The sequence below is a fragment of the Neopsephotus bourkii genome, unplaced genomic scaffold (assembly GCF_033783945.1).
Source record: "Neopsephotus bourkii isolate Nb327-2 ecotype Australia unplaced genomic scaffold, CSIRO-AGI_Nbou_v1 NB_730, whole genome shotgun sequence".
In the NCBI taxonomy this organism is placed as follows: Eukaryota; Metazoa; Chordata; class Aves; order Psittaciformes; family Psittacidae; genus Neopsephotus; species Neopsephotus bourkii.
In genome coordinates, this window is record NW_026901228.1 from 3084524 (window position 1) to 3105123 (window position 20600).

At 37.1% G+C, this 20600-nt stretch overlaps 1 protein-coding gene across 8 annotated transcripts in view; it reads left to right on the forward strand.

Annotated features, from left to right (window-relative positions):
* Positions 1-20600, forward strand: part of LOC133212676 (rho GTPase-activating protein 15-like) — a 185076-nt gene that overhangs the window by 64087 nt on the left and 100389 nt on the right. For all 8 annotated transcript variants that reach the window (XM_061354358.1, XM_061354357.1, XM_061354359.1 and 5 more), the window contains 3 exons: positions 2475-2536; positions 7468-7555; positions 13505-13594. In XM_061354358.1, coding sequence (XP_061210342.1) covers positions 2475-2536; positions 7468-7555; positions 13505-13594 — 240 coding nt within the window. The remainder of the gene's footprint in view (positions 1-2474; positions 2537-7467; positions 7556-13504; positions 13595-20600) is intronic.

Genomic DNA, 20600 nt, shown 5'->3' on the forward strand with positions numbered 1-20600 from the left:
TGAAAGTTGTAAAGTAAATTTGAAAAAAAAAAAAAAGAAACAAAAAAGTAGGTGGAAGTGGGAATTAAGTCTTACTTTAGCTCTGATAATTCATTCATCCATTACTAGATAAATAGTGACATGACTCTGCACAATAATCCCTACACACTTTCTCTCTGTATTTTCTATGCCAATCATCTCCATGGCAGGAATTTGCATGAGATAAATGCAAATTATAGAAAATGCATACATTAATTCCTTTGCAGCCATTCGAGAACATTGCCTAAATCATTGTCCAAAGAACTACAGATCTATTCACAGGTAGAAACAGATAATTATGCTGTATATATTTCATTATATGCTGTATACCAGAAAAAAAATCTAAAAAATAATTAAACATATATATTGTTAATATGATATTTTAATAGTAAAAATAACACATTTTTCATTTTAAAATCCTTATGCTACCTCTTAAGGCATGTTAAATTATGTCATGTTCCGCTAGACCAAGTTGCTCAAAGTCCCGTCCAACTTGCCCTTGAACACTGCCAGGGATAGGGCAGCCACAGCTTCTCTGGGCAGCCTCTGCCAGAGCCTCACCACCCTCACAGGAAAGAAATTCTTCCTTATACCTAATCCAAATCTACCCTTTTTCAGTATAAAGCCATTCCCCCTTGTCTTATCAGTACATGCACTTGTAAAACATTCCTCTCCTGCTTACTTCTTACCCCTTTTATGCACTGGGAGGCTGCTCTAAGGTCTCCCTCTAGCTTTCTCTTCTCCAGGCTGAGCAACCTCATCTCTCAGTCTGTCTCCATACGAGGGGTGCTCCAGCCCTTTCACCATATTTATAGCCCTCCACTGGACTGGCTCCAAGATGTCCACATCCTTATGTTGGTGGCCCTACAGCTGAATACAGTACACCAGTTAGGGGCCTTGTGAGAGTAGAGTACAGGGGCAAAATCACTTCCTCGACCTGCTGGCCATGGTTCTTTTGATGTGTCCCAGCAAACAGTGGGCTTTCTGCACACCCAGTGTACCCTGCTGGGTTATATTGAGTTTCTCATCCACCAAGAAACATCTAGTCATTCTCTTCAGGCCTGCTTTCAATCTGTTCTCCATCCAGCCTGTATTTGGGTTTGGGATTGCCCCAGCCCAGGTGCAGGGCCTTGTACTTGGCCTTCTTGAACTCCTTGAAGCTTTGCATGGGCCCACTTCTCAACTATGTCAAAGTACTTCTGGATGGCATCCCGGCCTTCCAATTTGACAACTGCACCATACAGCTTGGCGTCATCAGCAAACTTGCTAGGTTACATTCAATGCCACTGTCTGTGTTGCTGACAAAGATGTTAAACAGCACTGATCCCAATAACAACCCCGAGAAATGTCACTCACGTCTGGTCTGCAAGGATAATGATTAGAACTGTGGAGGAAATGTAAACAAGCCTAGGACTTGCTTCTAATATACCAAAACTCAGGCATAAAATTGGTATGCTACAATCAAGCATCGCAGCCTTGTGCATACTGGCAAAGTCCTTAGCCAGTTCTGACACCATAGAACAGGGACCAGGTTTCAGTAATATCAGTTGCAGCATATGGGATCTTCAAAGGTGATATCAGGTTGCTAATACCACATCCTGCTTTGTATAGGTAATAGCTAAGGTCTCTTCCTTTTTTGGGTGTATTTTGGAAAATGTGCAACACAGCTGTGTTTTCCTTTGTAACAATTCCCCTTTCAGCTTGTATATCAAGATTAACAGAGCTGCTTAGTTTGATTTTCTGCACCACACTATGAGACCATTTAGTTCAGCTGGAAATTTGAAGACAAGTTCTCCTTGCTCATGGACGCACACACTCCAATGAAGTATAACCTTTTAAGGGTTGAGGGGTGAGCATCTCAATACCAGACTGCATCTGAAAGACAGCATGAATTAAAAGCATGATGCTTTTAATTTAATGAGCCCTAATTTAGTCCTGACTCAAAGCAAAATGTAGCACCTGTGAAGGCAGTGTAACTTTTCCTGTTGTACAAATATTTGATGTTTCTCTGACACTGGTCACCCTTAAACACCCCTAAACATTAGTATCTTTAGAATATAAGCAAGAGGCTTCTACAAAAGTATAACTTGTTCCTCATAGCTATTAATGAAACTCAATAAATGGAATTATACACTGCCATAATTAAAATATCATTTCAACTAATTATTACTTATAGCTAGAAACTTTTCTTGCATTACAATAAATTTCTTCTAAACCAATTAATAGAATATTTTTGTGTTTGGTTTTTTTTGCTGTTTATTGTTCTTATTGACTTTGATTTTTTTGAAAATTTTCACAAGAACTGACTGTACTGGAAAAAAAAGGCAACTAAACTGAATTAGCAGCAAAATACCTACAACACTAAATTAGCTAGATGTAGAGTCTTTTGTGTGTACTAAATGAATTCATTAATTTGAACAAATTATATGGTTATATCATTTTTTTCTTTCTTGCAGGTAGTGGAAAAAGAAGGATATCTTCTAAAAGCTAAAATAGCAGATGGTGGGAAGAAATTAAGGTATTGTATATGAATGTTACAGAATTTATCATTTGCAAAATTCAGAGGTGATTCATGTTTAAGTATATATAGCTACTATTGCTGTTAACACACAAATTGCCACTGTTTCAGTATTAATCCAATGTTTGATAACAGTCCAGAAACCACGTGACAGCAGCTAATTGGCTCACCGGATGCAATGATCATGTGTGTGTTAACCTCTATATTCTATACATTATGCATATTAAGGACAGCCTTAAGGCACCAAATAAACCAACAATATATTTTCCAGTGGGCAAATTTTAAGTGCAAGGTGTGTGCTAGAGAGGTCAAGGATGAGGTGTAGGAACCCACCTTGTCGTGATGCCAAGAAAAGGTTATAAAAGTGGTCAGCACTTACTAACACTGTGTTGAAAGTAATGTATTAATGCTGTCTTTGTGGAAGGATTTGCTATGGTTTACTGTATTTAAAGGAGTAAGTGATTAGTACTGATGTGACCAGCACTGTGTGTTATCAATGAAAAACTAATGTGAAATACTGTATTTTTGCATGTAGAAATGAGCCAAGTAATAATTTATCTTACCTATACAGTTCTAAACCATAAGGATCCTAAGAATATCCATTGAAAAGGGAGCCTGGGCATCCCTTAGTCCAATCTCTCACTTCAAGCAAGAACATTACAAACACTTGGCCAAGCCAGCTTCAGCTAGGTGCTATCAGAAAGTTGTGTAGCCTGCATTTTTGGAAAAGGCACTGAAGAGAGTAATACTGTTTTCCCAACTCTGGACACCGGCAGAAGCTTCTACAGAGTATGTAAGCAGGGCATCACCTGTGCCCAGATGATGAGGGAGTCTTACTTTTCCAGTGCATCACTGCCCCTGGCACAAAGCATCTTGATGGCTCGGTGTTGCTCACTGGCTTGTGCTGGGCACAGGAAGCAAGCAGCGTTTGACACTTGTATTTTTAAATAGCCCTGAGGAATCTCGTACTTTTAAATACTCCTGAACAGTCTCACATATTTAAAACAGCCTCAGAGATCGTGGGCACCACTGAAGCTATAACGTGCTGCCATCAGGTGTTCGTTTGACAGAATGCAAATACAGCCTCAGCTCTCGGGGCTCCTTATGCAACCCCCAAGACTCGGGTTCACCTCGCCGGGACTCTACAGCAGTGATTTTTCCATAACAAACTTAACGGTGTAGCTATAAGTGAATTCACACAATCTGCTTGTTAACTTTACCTGGATCATTTTGGTATACCAATATTTATGGCTCTTTATACAGAGAGAGGATGGGTAGTGGGGGTTCATCTACTCTGCATGCATTTTGACTCCTTTCACTTACTTAAACTCGCTCTTTAGCATCTGGAAGTCACATCCTGAAAATCTTGATGCCACAGGGCAAAACTTAGAATATTGTGAACTGGCTTTTCTAAAGAGCTTGAAAACCTTAGGTCACTGCATATATCTTATGAGATGCAGATGGTCAGAAGGCTGGACCACCTCTCCTATGGAGACAGGCAGAGAGAGCTGGGGTTGCTCAGCCTGGAGAAGAGAAGGCTCCAGGGAGACCTTAGAGCAGCTTCCCAGGACATAAAGGGGCCAACAGGAAAGCAAGAGGGGGTATTTTACAAGTGCATGTACAGATAGGACAAGGGGGAATGGTTATATGATGAAAAAGGGTAGATTTGGATTAGGTATATGGAAGTTTTCTCCAGTGAAGGTGATGAGGCCCTGGCAGAGGCTGCCCAGGTTTCTCAGGTGTGGCTGCTCCATCCCTGGCAGTGTTGGACGGGGCTTTGAGCATCCTGGTCTAATAGAAGTTGTCCCTGCTGGTGGCAGGAACATTGGAACTAGATGATCTTGACAAGCTATTCTGAGATCTGTATAGAGACTAATACAGTTTTAAGTACCTTATACCCCCTCCCTTTTTTTTTGTCTTCCCCTTGTGCTTTTTTTTTTTTCCTTTTTCTTTAATCTGAGGATGTCTTTATGGACAATCTGATAAAAAGTCTGGTTTATATACTATATATCTTTAGGTGATAAAAGTAATGAGGTTTTGATTTTAAGATATCAATTTTAATATGAAAAACTATAGAATAAAATAACTGTGAGAGTAATGTGTAGGGGAAAAAAAGTCTTCTCGCAGATACTATAGTGAAATTCAGTTGCATTCTCATAGATTTTATAATTCCTATAGTATCTTGCAAACCCACCAAATATTCTTATTCCTGATTCAATTAAAACATTTTCACCTTAAAACTCAGCGTGAAACTTAGGCGAAACATCTCACCTGAGACTATTTTTAAAAATGCTTATTAAGCTTTTATTTTTTATTCTTGGCTTCTTATTTTAAAACAAGAAATAGAAATACATTTTATTGTGGTTTTTTTTTTTTTTTTTTTTTTTTTTTTAACACGAGGTCCAGGTTGAAATGAAACACTTTCAAATCTTGGCAAACTTCCCAGTTAGTTGATGAAGAATTTGAAACTTTTAAGAAAATTGCATGTGAATCTGGGAGCTCGAAATAGATTTACTGATTTGAATTTCTCAGCTAGATAAACCTACCAAACCACGTAGCTGGAGCAAGGAGTACTCTGCCTAGTGGAAGTGTCCATGACACAGAAATGTTCTTCTCTATAGCTAAGGTCAAGCATTTGGTGTAAGTTGGGTACTGAATATAGGTTGTGTCCCAAGGGTTTTAATCCTTTGGTAATCCATATTTATTCAGGTTATCCAACTCACAGTAAAATTGAATTGAACCTGTATATTGCATGTTTGGCCACTTAATCCCCTGGGAAATTAAATGACCATTTTTTGAGTCAAAAAAAAAAAAAAAAAAAGAAAAATAACTGAAGATGTGTTTACCAATAGGCAACATGTATTCGCTACCTTAATGGTGATTCTTAGCTACAGGAATAATAGTTTCCTAAGGATACTTTAGCTAAATAACTGAGGTTGAGCTTTTCTGAATTCCCAATATACACAACCCACAGCTATGAACATGGTTCACATTTAGCAAAGTATATAGCTTTATAGTGGTAATGAATTTAGAAAATTTCAAAGTGACTTACAGACACTGCCCTTTTGTGGGGAAATATTTGTTGGTGATGGCCAGGTACTTTTCTATAACCCTTCTGTTTCTTTCTTTTTCTTAATGTTTCTCTCTTTATTCCACATTAACATGGCATAAAAATACAGTCTTATTTTCTTCAGATGTAGTAACCTCCTTTGTGGAGAGCTTCTTTCACTGTTGCCTCTTGTTGGACATAGCTTAGTGTGATTGTGGTATCATGCTGGCTGAAATTCTCTCAACACTGCAGCAAGTGCAAGCTCATCTGGTAATGCCAGTGGTGTTACGACCTCATATGTAATATTGGTTATGCTACTTATGCTGATGAATGAAACATGGAACAGGAAAATCATTAATAGAAAAAAACTATCTATCTACCTGCTGTGACGTTTGATGGAATACTGAGTGCAGCAAAGCTGTGAGATGGATCTGGAAGTGAACATCACAAAGGTGGCCATCAGGCTTTTAAACTCAATAAAGACAAATTTTGTTAGAATAAAAAATGGCTGTGTTTGTGTTACTTAGGAATACCTAAATAGAGAAAACTCAAAGTGACTAGGAGAGACAGGTGAGGGGGAGAGAGAAAAAGGACTACTAAAAGCAGCTCCCTGGGCTCCCTGTGTCCTTACAGGCAGCTTCCTACTTTTAACGCACCACAACATACACGTGAAACAGCCTGCTTGTCACATGTTTTTTTTCAGGTTTGTTCTAAAATGTACAGATTTGTGATTTGCATTTATGTAAAACAAACAAATAGTGGGTTTGTAAGTATTTTTGCAAGCATTGGATGTTATGAACCCCAAAGAGGAAAGTCAAACTTGAGATAATGATCAAAAAATTGTTTTCTATCAGATCCATTTGTTTATGATTAGGTGGTGGCTTGAAACATCACTTTATATGTCATATATATAATAGCATTTTCTTCTGAGTAGATTATTATGTTCTTCTGCATCAGGTACAGTGTATCACATTTCTATGTGCATTTTTACTTTTTCCTGGCCCCAGCAGTTTGACAGCTCTTAGGGCCTTACTGTGAGGTCCTGTTGTTTACTGGTTGCTTAAACCTCTCTCAGATAGCATTTTTATTCTCCTTGCTTTCCTACAATTTTTTATTTATTTATGGGAAGTGGAAAGTATTTGGGACCTCTCAAAATAAACCCTTCGCTAAGCTCTTGTCGTGGGCCTTCCAGCTAACTCCCCCCAGTTTATTTACTGGCCATGATGTGCTGTGGTAAGAAAGCTACCCCTTTGGCTAGGTTGGGTCAGGTGTCCTGTCCCTGTTTCCTCCTGGCTTCCCGTGCCCCTTCTCACTGGCATAGCATGAGACTAAAATGTCGGGGTAAGCAATACTTAACAACAACTAAAAAGCGTCGGTGTATCAGCATTGTTCTCAGACTAAAGTTGAAAACAGCACTGCACCAGCTACTAGGAAGGAGAAAAAATAACTGTTACAGCTGATCACAGGATGGCTCTGTATAGTCAGATCAAAATTACATTTTTCCTTCCTGGCTCTATTTTAAGTATTAGCTACCAGAAGAGTGCCAGCTATTTTGGAGTCCTCCAAGTATATGTGAAATTTAAGCATGTGTGAATAATCTCTCTGTTTTCCTGTAGTTAAGGCACCATCTTGAAAAAGGAACATAGGCTTCAAAACATGAATGAACAGAAACGTTTTCAAGCTTTGCTAGGCAACATTCAAATATACCTAAGATGATGCAACTCCATCAATATTGGTTGAAGTGCATTGTTGATATTGACTTCAGACCATTTTTGTCTCTGACATGAAATAATTAAAAACTAAGTCTACAAATGGAGTGTCTACCTCCTGCTTGCATGTCTGACTGATTTTTTACTTTTTTCAATTTAATTTTATTTTTAAGGAAAAACTGGTCCACATCCTGGGTTGTTCTCACTGCTCAGAAAATGGAATTCTATAAAGAATCCAAGCAGCCAGCACTGGCCAACCTGGTAAGCAATCAACCATCTGGTACACTCAGCTTCCTTGCAAGTATTATTTCAGTATAAATAGTTTGGTATATATGTAAGACAAATTCAGACTGAGCTGGCAACCTTCAAAGTTTTGAGAGCAGCTGAAGGAAAATTCCTTGATAAACACTTAATCAGATGTAGTATATGGTAAGAAATAGGACTTAGCATGTCCTTTATTAAGAGGTACCTTTTGAGAATAGTTGCAAAGTGAGACAAATGGTGAGTGACTATTCAGTAATGTGAAGGTAACACTTTAAATTAAGGTGCCATTTATAAATGCTTTATTCTTATTTATGAAAATGATCACTAAATGCAGCTACTTCCTCAAATAATGTATTATAAAGTATGTTATAAAATGCATTAGTAATAAATGCTTAACAGATGATGCGATGAGAATCTGTTGCAGAGGATATTGTGAGACGTAAATTGTATTAAACCATGTATCTGCATCTTTAATACATGAATTTAAGTTGTTATCTACCATCTCATAAAGTGGCTTATACATTAATAAATAATAATAAATTATTTATAAATGGCACCTTAATATAGGGTACTACCAAAGCAGAAACATTATAAGTTAGCAAAGTGATTTTTTATAGTAGTATAAATGTGACATCTACCATATCCTGCTAACCTTTCTGAATATTTCTGTGACTCCATCTAACACAGCTAATGCAATTTCTATAGCCTGTAGTTACTACAAAGTGAAATTTGCAGTACCTTTTTATTGTGCCCCAAGGAAAGAACACTGATCTTAGTCTTCAGAGAAGTGACAGCTACATTGTGCAAGCAATAATGGCATGTATCCCTTCAGTGCTAGTTACTGCTGAGTTTGAGCCTATGAACCTGAATGTGGGCAACAAAAGGGGAATTCGGCAAATATGTGACACTGTGGGCAGCAAAGGGACAGGTTTGACAAAGCCCTGTTGTGAAAGGCTCTCAAGGACTGATCAAACCTGCCAAATCTCATTAGCATGATGGGTGGTCACAAAGGTGCTCTCTTTGGCAGGAGTCACAAACAATAAGTTATTTTTTCCATGGCAGGTGATATAAATCTTTTCTTCTATATGTTCTTGATCTACCATTTCCACCTGCTATAAAATCAGCTTTAAAGAACATCTTTTAATGTATTTTGAAAGAAGGTGAGGGTTGTAGGAAATATAAAAATAATAATTGAAACAATAGAAAGGGTGAAATCTGGCACATTCTGATTGTCTTTGTGCTAGTACAGTTAGAAAATACAAATTTTCTGCAGCATTTAAAATGTTATATTGAATTAATGTTTTTTCAGAATAATTTATTTTCCTTAATATTTAATTATATGTTACTTGAAAAAAATCACAAATGGACTTACTAGAACTAGTCTTACAATTTACCAGGTGTCTTACCCTTCTATGTGCTACCTCTTCTCCTCTCTCTTTATAAGCCCTCACCCAAATCCCAGGAGATAAATGGACCAGTAAAATTCAGCACACAGAAGACATGATTTTGCTCCGAGACTTCTACATATGATTAAAATCCCCGTTAGGTCTTTAAGGTTTTAGATACTAAAGTAGACCTGCCTGGAGGATGGGACTCTGGCCCGGTTCACTATCTGTTTAACTCAAAAAATTATGATAAGTCAATCCCTTTCCCTGATGTCCCAGTCATCACCAATGCTCACAGTTGGTAAGATAATATCTACTGCCTCCTATGTTGGGAAGAACACAGACGTATTGATCCCATATTTTGCTCTTTATGGGAAAAAATATGGAAGTGGGTCACTTTTATTTAATTCCGTGCTAAATCTGAACACTGGGGTTGTGAACTGAATGTTCACTGGGCGAAAAAATCCGTTAAAATACATTTTCTGTCTGTTGCATATAACTTATATGCAATAGTAAATAAACAAATTAAGTAAAGCTTGAAAACAACAAGAGCTGTCAGTATTCAGAATCTTATAACCTAATTTCTTAACCCCCAAATTTCACACAGCAAAAAAAAGCTAAACAAGCATGTTGGTCATCTGAAGAAGTAAATATAAATCTTATGTCCTTTGTAAACCATTTAACCAGATATAATTTTGATAGTGGAAAGAAAATAATACAAAAATGATTCATTAGAAATCATTTGCTTACGGATTATTTTTTTTTTTAAACTGTAGTTTACTTAGGCTAAAGGGGAGCTCAACCATTAATTAAATCATGTAATACAGGCAATGCTCATTCGCGATAGTGAATTACAACAAAGCATTTTCATTGTAAGCAGGAAAATGATGTGGCTTAACAAAAAGATTAATGTTCCTTTGTATTATAAAGATACTAATTCATTAATTATTAAATATTAAATACTGTACATGAAGTGAAAATTTAGAATAAGGCATCATCATTATAAGAAGAATGATATTTCACAATAGAGGCAAAAGGAGAGCAGGAAGTGAAAGCACATTCTAATATACCTATTTTTCTGATGATAGGATAACATTTAGAAGTGATTTAAAATTATATTTACCAAAATATTAAATAACATTCTAATGTAAAGGCCTAGTAATAGCTAAAAGGAGTTTCTGTTTTTCCTTGTACAACTGTAGAGGTAAGAATCACTATAACAAGTTTCCTATTGATTTGCACGGAGAAGACTGGGATCCATAGCTTTCTGGTGAAGCTAGTGACAATATCTGGTATTAATATTAGTAATAGGAGAGCACAGCAATTAAAGCACACAGAGGAGAGATTCAGAAAATGATTGTTTACAAATATTACTGAAAAGGCAAGTTTGCTTTCCATGAAGCTAATGATTATCTTTTGCTGCTGCCTGTTCACTTGTGGTCATGCTTTTTATATACATTTTTAGCATTCATATGAATATAACTTTTTATTTTAAATTAAGGACATTGTGATCTAACCAGATCACAGCAGCAGTCTTTCTTACCAATGTTAAATTCTGTTACCAGTTGGTCTTTGTGACCAAGTAAAAGTAGTCTGTTTAATCCCTGAGATAGTTTACTCAAGAGAGGTTATTTTAACCTTCGGTTATTAACCCAAGTAATTTAGTGAGTGAAAATGCTGCTGAAATCCACATACATGTTTAGGAAGATTTCATTGTAGCAGACACTTGTAACAATTTAGAGCATAACCCCTCTCCAGCAATGTTGATATAGTTGCTCTGACTACAAAATCCAAAGCAAGGATACAGAGTGCTCAGGCTTTCCCAGGAGCCTTAACTTTCTTGCAGTGTCTTTGGGTAATGCATAAACTGGAAAACATGCTAACAGGACTATGTTTAGGCCAGAATTAATTTCTAGGCAGCTTTCCAGTGATCCGTACAGATTTAAGCAGGTCTTCCATTGTATGGACCTACCTAGGTGCAGCAGGAAAGGCTGATGTGCACCCTGGACAGGTTCAGGCTTGATGGATCTGAGTGGTTTTGCATGTAGTTTTCATCAGAAGCTTCACATACTGTGTCATACTCATGAGTCTCATATGGTGTCCATAGACACCTCATATTCTGCTGTGGGCAGAATTGCTAAGTTCTCTAAAAAAGAAGTTTTCCTGTTGATTATTGTACATAGCAAAAACATGTCCACCTTCCTAAGATTAAGCTTGCATCCCACAATTTCTGGAAAGGGAGATGCACGTACTCATACTTTTCTTCTGCTTATTGCAAAATCAAAGCTGTAAACAAACTGCATATTATAACAACAAAATTAAACTGTGTGCACTGAGTGCATGAAGAAGCCCAAATTCTGCTGCTGCGTAAGTTTTTGTACAGTCATAGAAACTACAGATAGCAGAGTACTGTAGAGTTTACTATTCCATCTTTCTGCAGAATTTCCCTGGGCTTTCCACTGTTTTTTTTTCTCACTCCAATGAAATGTCATGGCAGCTTTCCCAAGGAAAATATGTAGCCCAGTATCCTTCACTATCAAGAAACTATTTCCTGGAGTCTTTTTTTGTGTACATTTGAATGTCTTCATCTAATTAAGTGTTTCCAAAATTTCTCAACTCTTTCTGCTGGTGGAACAAAGCTGTCCTTCTTCGTCAAAGTATTTTCAGACTCACACTGTCCTTTTGAGCAATTTTTTTTTTTCAAATGAAGCAAGGCAGCCCCCTCTGACGAGGCTGTGTTGTGTGTTCAGGATGAGTTACACTGCTGCCTGCTCTGTGCAGTGCAGCCCTGACCGCTGTGTGGAGACCTGGGGATGAAACTTCCTTGGGGTGACCCCTGCCCAAGGAGAGTGATCTAGTCAAAGGAGACACCATAGCCCCTTATATAAAAGTATAGTACTGGAATACTAAAAATCCCTGTGTTCCCTGCCTCTGCTCGTTGAATATTTGTTTGTGCTAATAGGTTGGTGTTTGTCTGAGACTTTTTTTTCAACTTTGTCTCTTTTGCCAGGCAAATATTAACTGATGAAATTTCACAACACCTTTTTAAAGTCAAATATGTATGCTATTAAGAATTCAGAAAGATTAAGTTCCTGTTGGAGGTCAGGCAGGAAGTCTGAGGCACAGCTGGGGGAAAGAAATGCAACCCCTGCTCTTCCAGTCGTTTAAGCACAAGAACATCCTTCTGTTTTGAACAGCATATTTCTTCTGTTAAAAAAAAATAAATTAAAAAGAAACAAAGACACACAGGACTGAACCATAGTGGTTTTATGGTTTGGCAAAAGGAGAACATAATTACAACCCCAATACTGAAATACGCCAGAAATTCTGGCTGCAAATTGCTTGACCAGGGTATCTTACTCTGTTGCTTTTAACCTAAATAGGTCCTTTTGTACCCATCTCAAAAACATTCTGTAGAACACACATTTTTTAGCCTTTAATTACAGCATCAGAGTAATTCAGTGAGCAACCTTTGGAAAGATGATTATGTGGTTGATGCTGGACTGGCCACTGTTAACTTCTATTAAGTCTGTTTTCTTTATTAGCAATACCATTTTTAAAGGTAAAATGGCTTAAGAGCAACAGAGCAAAAAAGATGCATCAAGCTGGTTAATTACATTATGTGGATATTACTCTGTATCTTACCCAAAAGAGACTTCTTAGTGGTGTATCTTCTTAACAGTAGTATTGTTGTCTGGGATGCACAGTAACAAAATCTGCAAAGACCACTCTAAACTACGTGGGCTTTGCCAGAACTGCTGCACAGACAGAGTCCCTGGAGAAGAAGCTTAGATGGCAAATGAGGATTATTGTGCTTTACACCAACTCCCAGCAACGTAAATGATACAGGCAAACAAATCTGCTCTTTGAATTATTTGCATCCATCCGGAGAAGCTGGGGAGGCAGAGCTGTGTCACTCTGGGATGCACAGACTGACATTGTGAAGTAGCAAACTGTGTGGAGCTACCCTAGTGTTAAGCTTCTTTTTGGGTGTCACACATGCCCTTAAAGCCTTTCTTTATTTTTTTTTTCTTTTTAGGAGCTAGAAATGATAATTTTTATTTTTGTTAAGGTAGCTTGTCTTACATATACGATGTATGTCTTGTGTCTTGCTTAGTTTTTGTCTTTTCCAGCTGCATCAATTTAAATTTGAATTTGGAAAGTGACAAGATTTTACCTTTAAACTCAAAACCTTTTCAAGAGGTTTTGCAAAGAAACCATTTGACCAGCATACCTGGTCAATGTGTGTGCATTTTGTTTTGATCAATTGCGTGTTACATTAGCCTGTTTTTTAAATCATTTAATTATTTTAAAAATTACTTATCTAGTGTAAAAGTCTTATTTCTGAGTTACAACACCTCAGGAGTAGCTATTTAATAATATCAAGGAATAATAAACTCTTTTTAGTAAATTCAGCAGCTATGCTACAATACTATGTCATCTGAAGTTGATCTATTCCTATTTTATTCGATAACTGCTCCAATTTCTGAAAAGACAGGCCATATTTATGGCTGTGGGTTTTGATTTTTGGTTTGGGTTTTTTAACTCCTTTTCTTTCCAGAAACCAGGATATAAACCTGAGTGCGTGGATTTGTGTGGTGCTTGCATTGAGTGGACCTCAGAGAAATCCAGCAGAAAGAATGTCTTTCAGGTAAGAGTCCATGTTTGACTTTCATTGCTCATTTAAGTACAAATTCTGTTAAATTAAGAGGTTTTATTTCCTTTTTCTTGGTTTTAATAACTAGAGACTGATTTAATACAGCTCTTTTCTTATCGGTACAGGAGAATAGCATTTTAGCAAGCATCAGTTTACTATTTTTCTAAGAGAAGGATTTCTGACAGCTGAGTCTTCTAAACACTTGAGAACCTGTTGATTTATTGATTAATGCTCTATATTCAATTTGTTTTTAAAACTTAGTAGATAATTGCTTTGGGTTCAGGCCTAGAATCTTGACCTAAAGAACTTCCATAAACACAACTTCTTCAAACTGCTTATACAAGCTTTGCTCCAGCACAGTGTGGTTACTCTGTTTATTTTTATTGCTGTTCAGGGTCCTTAGACGGTGATGACCCTGGTTCATTTCTGGAAGGGGAGGATTTTAAAACTTGACTCTCTCAGGGCCAGCATAGAAGGACATGTATTTCTCATAAGACTATTCCTTATTGTTGGAAAATAGTATTATTTAATTATTTCATCTAAATTCCATTGAATTGAAAGTGAGGATCAAGGCCCAAGAAGATAAAAGGACAAGAAAAGCATTACTGCAAGGTTAACATTCCAGGCTAAAATACTTTATTGCAACATCTTCAGGTTTTGGACATACTCCATCTCCCATGATTATTAGTAGAAAGTTGGGCTTTTTTTGTTAGAAGCTGCATCGTCACATCAAAATATTATTGTTGTTTCCCAGAGTTCTAACATTAAGAATTTTTAACAATACAAACAATCAAGGGAGGAGAGATGTAGAAGGGAACATGTCAGGGTCAAGATACTGTTAGTTACCAGATCGTACTTTGGCATCACCACCAATGAAACATGCTGGAGGAATCAACTGTGCCTGGGTCTGGGTTTTTGAAAAACCCAACTCAACACACAAAAAAACTGCCCTCAGGAGCTGTACATGTCTTCTTGAAAAGAAACCACTTTGGGTTGAGACTGGGTGTTACAGAGACCTTTTTTTAAGGTTAATTTTTCTAGACACCTTTCTAAAGCACATGAAATATTTAGAAATATTCCGCTTCTTCAAGACTGTATAACTTATGCTTCTGTACCCCCCACATCCTTCAGGTTGTCTTGAGACAACACTTGGAGCTTTGTGATTTCCTAGGTATTTTTAGAATAAATATTTTGGTTTTCCTGTCAATCTTCAGCTTTTTCACTTGGAATGTGAGTAAGTATAACCTTAGCCTTCACTATTTCACCCCCCTGAGAACACTGAGAAGTCTTCTGAGCTTCTAAGGTTTATTTCTCATTTGAAGTAAGAAACATTTCTTTTGGAAATACATATTGGATTGGTGATTCATTGCAGCTAATACATTTCCAGTGTAAAGACAAATGAAGCTCTGTTATTGATTTATCAAACTGGTTGTATGAAGACTTTGCAATGCATTTTCTTCTCACTTCTGTTAGTGTGAGGTCTAACTTCACTGAATCAGAATAATGTGAGAAAGGAAACTCATGCACTACTCTTTGAACCCATTAAAACATGTCTTCATCAAGCCACTAAGTGAGTGGGAGAGACATTAAGAAGTAAAAGCATGGGAGGAAGGACATATGTTAAGACACATTTTGAAAAGGGATAGAGCATTGTTTAGACAGAGAGCTACAAGAAGATTCTGCCAGATGGTAAGAGTGAAAGAGGAGAAGGCTTTGGCATCAGCAGTGGTGACATTTTGGGAGAGGAAGGGACTGAATGAGACTAGTGCTGCATGAGCAGATAGAGTGGGAAGGGGACTGGAGATAGAGTGAAGATTTATGAGATAGTCTGGAGGGAATCCAAGGCAAGTTTGAAAGCGGAGAGGTCAGTTTGTACCTGGGTACTGAATATTTCAGGAAACACTTCTGATGATCTATTTATCCCTAGTGGGTGGGAATAAGATTGATAATATATGTTTACTTATTCATAGATTTCTTCAAATGAAAAGAACATGGGTGATTTTTTTTCCCCCGATCTAAATATAGATGCATTGCACTGCTATTTGATTAAATACATCAGCTGCCTAACTTTGAAATTATCAGCAGTAAGTGTGATTATATCCTTAAAGCATGGCAACAGGACATGGTTTGGTGGGGTTTTGTTTCATTACTTTCTGAATAGTAAAATATTATTTTCTGATTCAAATAGAGTAATGGTTGTTTTCTGTTAACATGTTGTACTAGTAGATGCAGAATTCTATGTTTGATTTAGGCTGGGCTCTCAATTTAAGTTCATGAATTATAGATTAGAAATAGAAAATGACTTGAGATTTTGGTTTGAAGAAAAAGAAGGAAACCTTGATTTTAAAGTCTAAGCATATGACAGTTAATGGATGGTAACAAGATGGAGTATAGGAGTATCATAAAGAAAACTAATTGGAAATATGATTGATGCAGGAAAAAGAAGAGAGGTAACTTCAAGTAAATGATATTCAGGCAAGAAGATTTGGGTTTCTGGTGTTGATCATGAGGTTTTCAGCAGTGTTACTCATTTTAATTGAGCTACTCCTTATTTAACAGGATAAGTCTGATCTGTCTCTCACAGTACCTAATTTGTGCATGCAATCTATTTCTGTTCTTGTTGAACATATTATGTGAGTTTTTGGTTTTTTTTCAAATTTTCCTCAATAGTAACTGAGAATATGCACATCCTATAAAATATAAACTTCTGGTTTTCCTTCATTTATTTTATTGATGATATAGCTAACACCAAGGAAAAGAAATGGTTAAAACCAGTTCCACATGATGTGAGGAAACGTAGCAGTTTGAAGTCAGATACTGTGCTGCTTGCTCTTGTTGGTTGAATGACACGATACACTAGGTCTTCATCATTGAATAAAAGAGTGGTGAATAAAAGAAGATTTATGTTCAAGTCACGTGCTTTAAATATTTCTGCTAAGTGCTAGTTTGCTCTTTGGTGTTTAGCCTGAAATTTAAAGCACTGAGGATTAAAAGGATTACAACATAATCTTAAATAATCCTAAGTGTCATTTACAGAGAGATGGTTGTAATAACTAAATAAAACCATGTTAAGGGATGGCAGTTTTGTCAGTCAGCAACTAGAACAGAAACGGTGCCTATGTCACTCTGTTGTTCTCCACTTTCCTTTATTTGGATTAGTTTGATGTTGGATAGGTGCATATTGATGCAGGTTATCAAAAAAGGAAATAACATGATAAACTGCTTTTCAGTTAGTACTAATATGACTGTTGAGGCAGCAGTAGCTAGATTAGTTTACCTATTTCCTCAATAGTCAATGTTTTCTGCTTCTAGTAAACTTTTCAACTGGAGTTTTTTCTTTCTCCTGCTTACTCATTGTCTCATCTAAGTCAAGCAGCACTTTCTTTTAATTTTATTCAGCCCAGATGTTGTCGAAGGCATGATCTTGATCTCTGTCTTCATAATTCTGGAATTTCATTAGCACAAAATCTTGTGGCTGTAGACCTTTTCCTTTAAGAGGTTTTGAAAGATTTCTCTCAGATGATTTAAAAAAGAAAAGGAAAAATAAGAGAGAGGGGAAGAGTGAAAAAAAAAAAGAAAAAAGATTATAAGCAGCTTACTTATGAATTGGTGAAGCTGCTTTGTTCTCTTAATAGTACCATTCATTTAAACACAGACATTATGTTAGTTTCTTTAGTAATATTTTTTCCATTTACTTGGTTCATTTTTAAAGACGGTTTCGTATGAAGAATTTCTGGGAATTCAATGGCCTGGTCCTTGCCACAGATCTGTGATAGTCCTTTTGGTTTCAACACACAGCAGCCATAAGGAGTCATTCATTCATATGCAACTTAGAATTCTAAGTGTATTTTACAAATAGAAAAATCTGTGTAAGACATAGTGTTCCAACAGTGAGACAGCTGAAAGTAAAACTGTACCTATGTGTAATATGAAATAATTTATCTTGCAGCTGTTTCATATATAAAAACATTTATGGTGCTGATCTAGGGTAACCCCCTTGTCCTTGAAGCTATCTAGCTTTGCCCAAGAGCATAATCTGAATGATAAGCTATTTTGTTCTACATACTGTAGGATCAGTATAGTATCTGGATACCTCCCAGGAATGTTCTAAGTTACTGCTTTTGCCATGGGAAGGATCATTTTCTTTTCCATGATCTCTCTAGGGGAAGAACTGAGTGTAACATGGAGGGGCTTGGGTTAGTATTTGTATTTGGATTTCTTTTTATATTTATAAATATAAATGCTGCAGAGAGGAGAAAAATTAAAAAAAAAAAAAAATCAAATCCATGCTTGCACTCAGATAGATGGGAATCTTCTGGTAGTCCTCATCAGCAGCTGGAACATGTGCTCCATCCCAAACCTGTCTTGGAGAAAGCGCTGTTTCCTGGGAACTAGGTGTGTCGACCTTTGCTGTCTTTGAGTTAGATATGCATCAGATGAACCTGTTATGATTTTAAAACATATGTACAGCATTTTGTCCACTTCTGGAGGTTACTACTATGACTGTGGCTTAATTTCTATCCCAGCAATCTGAATTTATTATTGCCTATTTAAAAGATTTGGCCACAACACAGTTCAATGGTGTCAGCAACAGGTTTTTTAAATAATAAACTTATGGTTAGTTTTAAAAACTCCCTTGTTTAGAAGTGATAGGTGAGCAATGGTCATGATTTAACCATCCTGGGCAAATAGGCCTGTTTGCCTTCTCTCACCAGTGTTTCACACTTAGGTTTGATGTTACTCATTTGATGTTACCAAAGAGAGTAGATTAAGATTGAAATGAAATTCAGGTTGCTTTGTAATGTGGACACAAAAATGCTTGATGTGATTCATACGTAAGGCTTGCGATGTAATAAGGCCACTTTGCCTCCCCTGCAATGTGATGGAGAGGGACATGTTTAATTAATCCTATGACACAAGCAACAATAACAAAAACTTACGCCTAATGGCAGGAGCATGCAGATTGTAAGCCCTCGGACTGCAGACATATAAAACCAGTGACACCTCAAAGAAAATGAAATATTTTTTGTAATATGTGCCCAAATGTTTGTACTTAATGTTTCAAACTATATAGAGTTTGAAAATGGACAAGCCATCAGCAGGAAGACACTTGACTTCGAAAATGTGTGGATTTAAAGGGTCTGGGAAACTGAGTCTTCAACCTCTCAAATAGAATTTCAAGGAACCTCTCTCTATATTCAACCTCTGTAATAGTGTTTCAAGCATTTCGAGGAACAGCAGCTTTATTTACAAAACTGACAAGCTGAGCAGTTAAGGTGAGTGCTTACAAGATTATAGCTAATATATTTTTCTCACCTTCAGTGGCTTCTGTGTCCTTTGAGGTATCACAAAATCCTCAGTCATGTCAGCAAAGGCCTTGCATATTTTATGATTACAAAATCAGGACAGTATGGTTGTTTGGATTTTGGGGTGTTTTTTAGTTGGCTGTTTAATTATTTGTTTTATTAAAACAAAATTAAAATCTTGCTTATCATTTTACTGATAATCTGAAAAAGATATTACTTTTTGGAAATACTGAAGTCCACACCTCACAAGCAACATTTTGTCCTACCGGGTTGTTTGAAGGAAGATACAAAATTTTCAGCAAAACTTGTCTGATCTGTGGTTAAGTATCATCTTAGCTAGACAGTTCTTTTCTCTCCTATTGTTGTCCCTGACTTACGAAAAAATTCATGAAAACTCTTCTGTGTTGGAAAAAAAAAAATCACTCAAGAAGTGTAACTTCAACAACCCATGGAGGTCTTGGAAAGGCTTGAAAGTCTGGATGAAGAAAGAGTTGCCATGGCCAAGGTGCCATGATGATGCTGCCCGCAGGTCACTTCTGCCCTGGTACTCACTGCAGACTATGAAACATCAAGGCAAACAGCTCCTGTAACACACCAGAACTTGGGGTGTCACTGAAAGCCAGAGAACTCTGAAATCTAATTGTAAAGCCAGCCTAAGTTTTCTGTGCAGATCAGGCTAATTAAAAAACTCACAACTCACATTCTCCAAATCTGACATTATGTGTACACAGATGTCTGTCTGCTAAAAATGATTATTATAATAGCTTACTGCACTTTTTAAAGAGCACATCTTTTGACGGATGTAAGTGCTGATATGTGAGTGACTGTGATAGGTATGAGTCTCTGTGTATGCTCATACACATGTGCTTCTGAAGAAATTATATGAATCTCTTAGCTTTTGACAGCTACACTCCAGCTTTCAGAAGTGCAGATGTTATTTGTCCATCAGAAAAGAAAATATTTATTTTAAGCCACAGGCATTTTCTGCATTGCAAAAGTAAAACATAACAGCAGTTAATACTTAAAATGTACATGAGACATAATTTTGTCAGAGGCAGAAGCATGGCTGAGAATAAAGGGCTGAACAAATATGTGAATGCACGAGAAACACCTTGTGCCTTGGATAACTCCAAACCTTATGCATAAGAAATCTGGCCAACTTACCTACTCATAAGCAAAGCCTGACAGTGGAGCTGCTTATTTTTCCATTGTTTTTTGACAGAATTCATGGAGGGTTGTGTTGGTGTTTTGTTTTTCGGTGGTCTTTGTGGGGTTTTTTTGGTTTTGTTATTTTGGTGGGTGTATTTTTGTTGTTGTTGTTTTGTTCGTTTATTTTGGTTTTGTTTGGGTTTTGTTTGGGTTTTTTTTTTTGTTTGATTTTTTTTTTTTTTTTTTCTTTCATAACTAAAGAAGCAAATCGCGTTTTGCGGCTTGCATGGGAAATGGCAGTGGGCTGCAGCCTTTTGCTGCATTATTCATAAACATATTGCTGCCATCTCGTGGGCAGCGCAAGAGCCAGCGCGGGCAGCGTTGCGGACAGCGAACGGGGCCAGGGCTGCCTGGGCTGTGGCCAGTGCCCCGGGGGTTTGCGTTTCCCCAGGGATGACCAGCTCCGCGGAGGACAGGGTGCAAGCAGGCCAATTAGCACTCACCGTTACAACGGGAAGGGTTCTTTTTTAAGTGTCTTTTGGCAA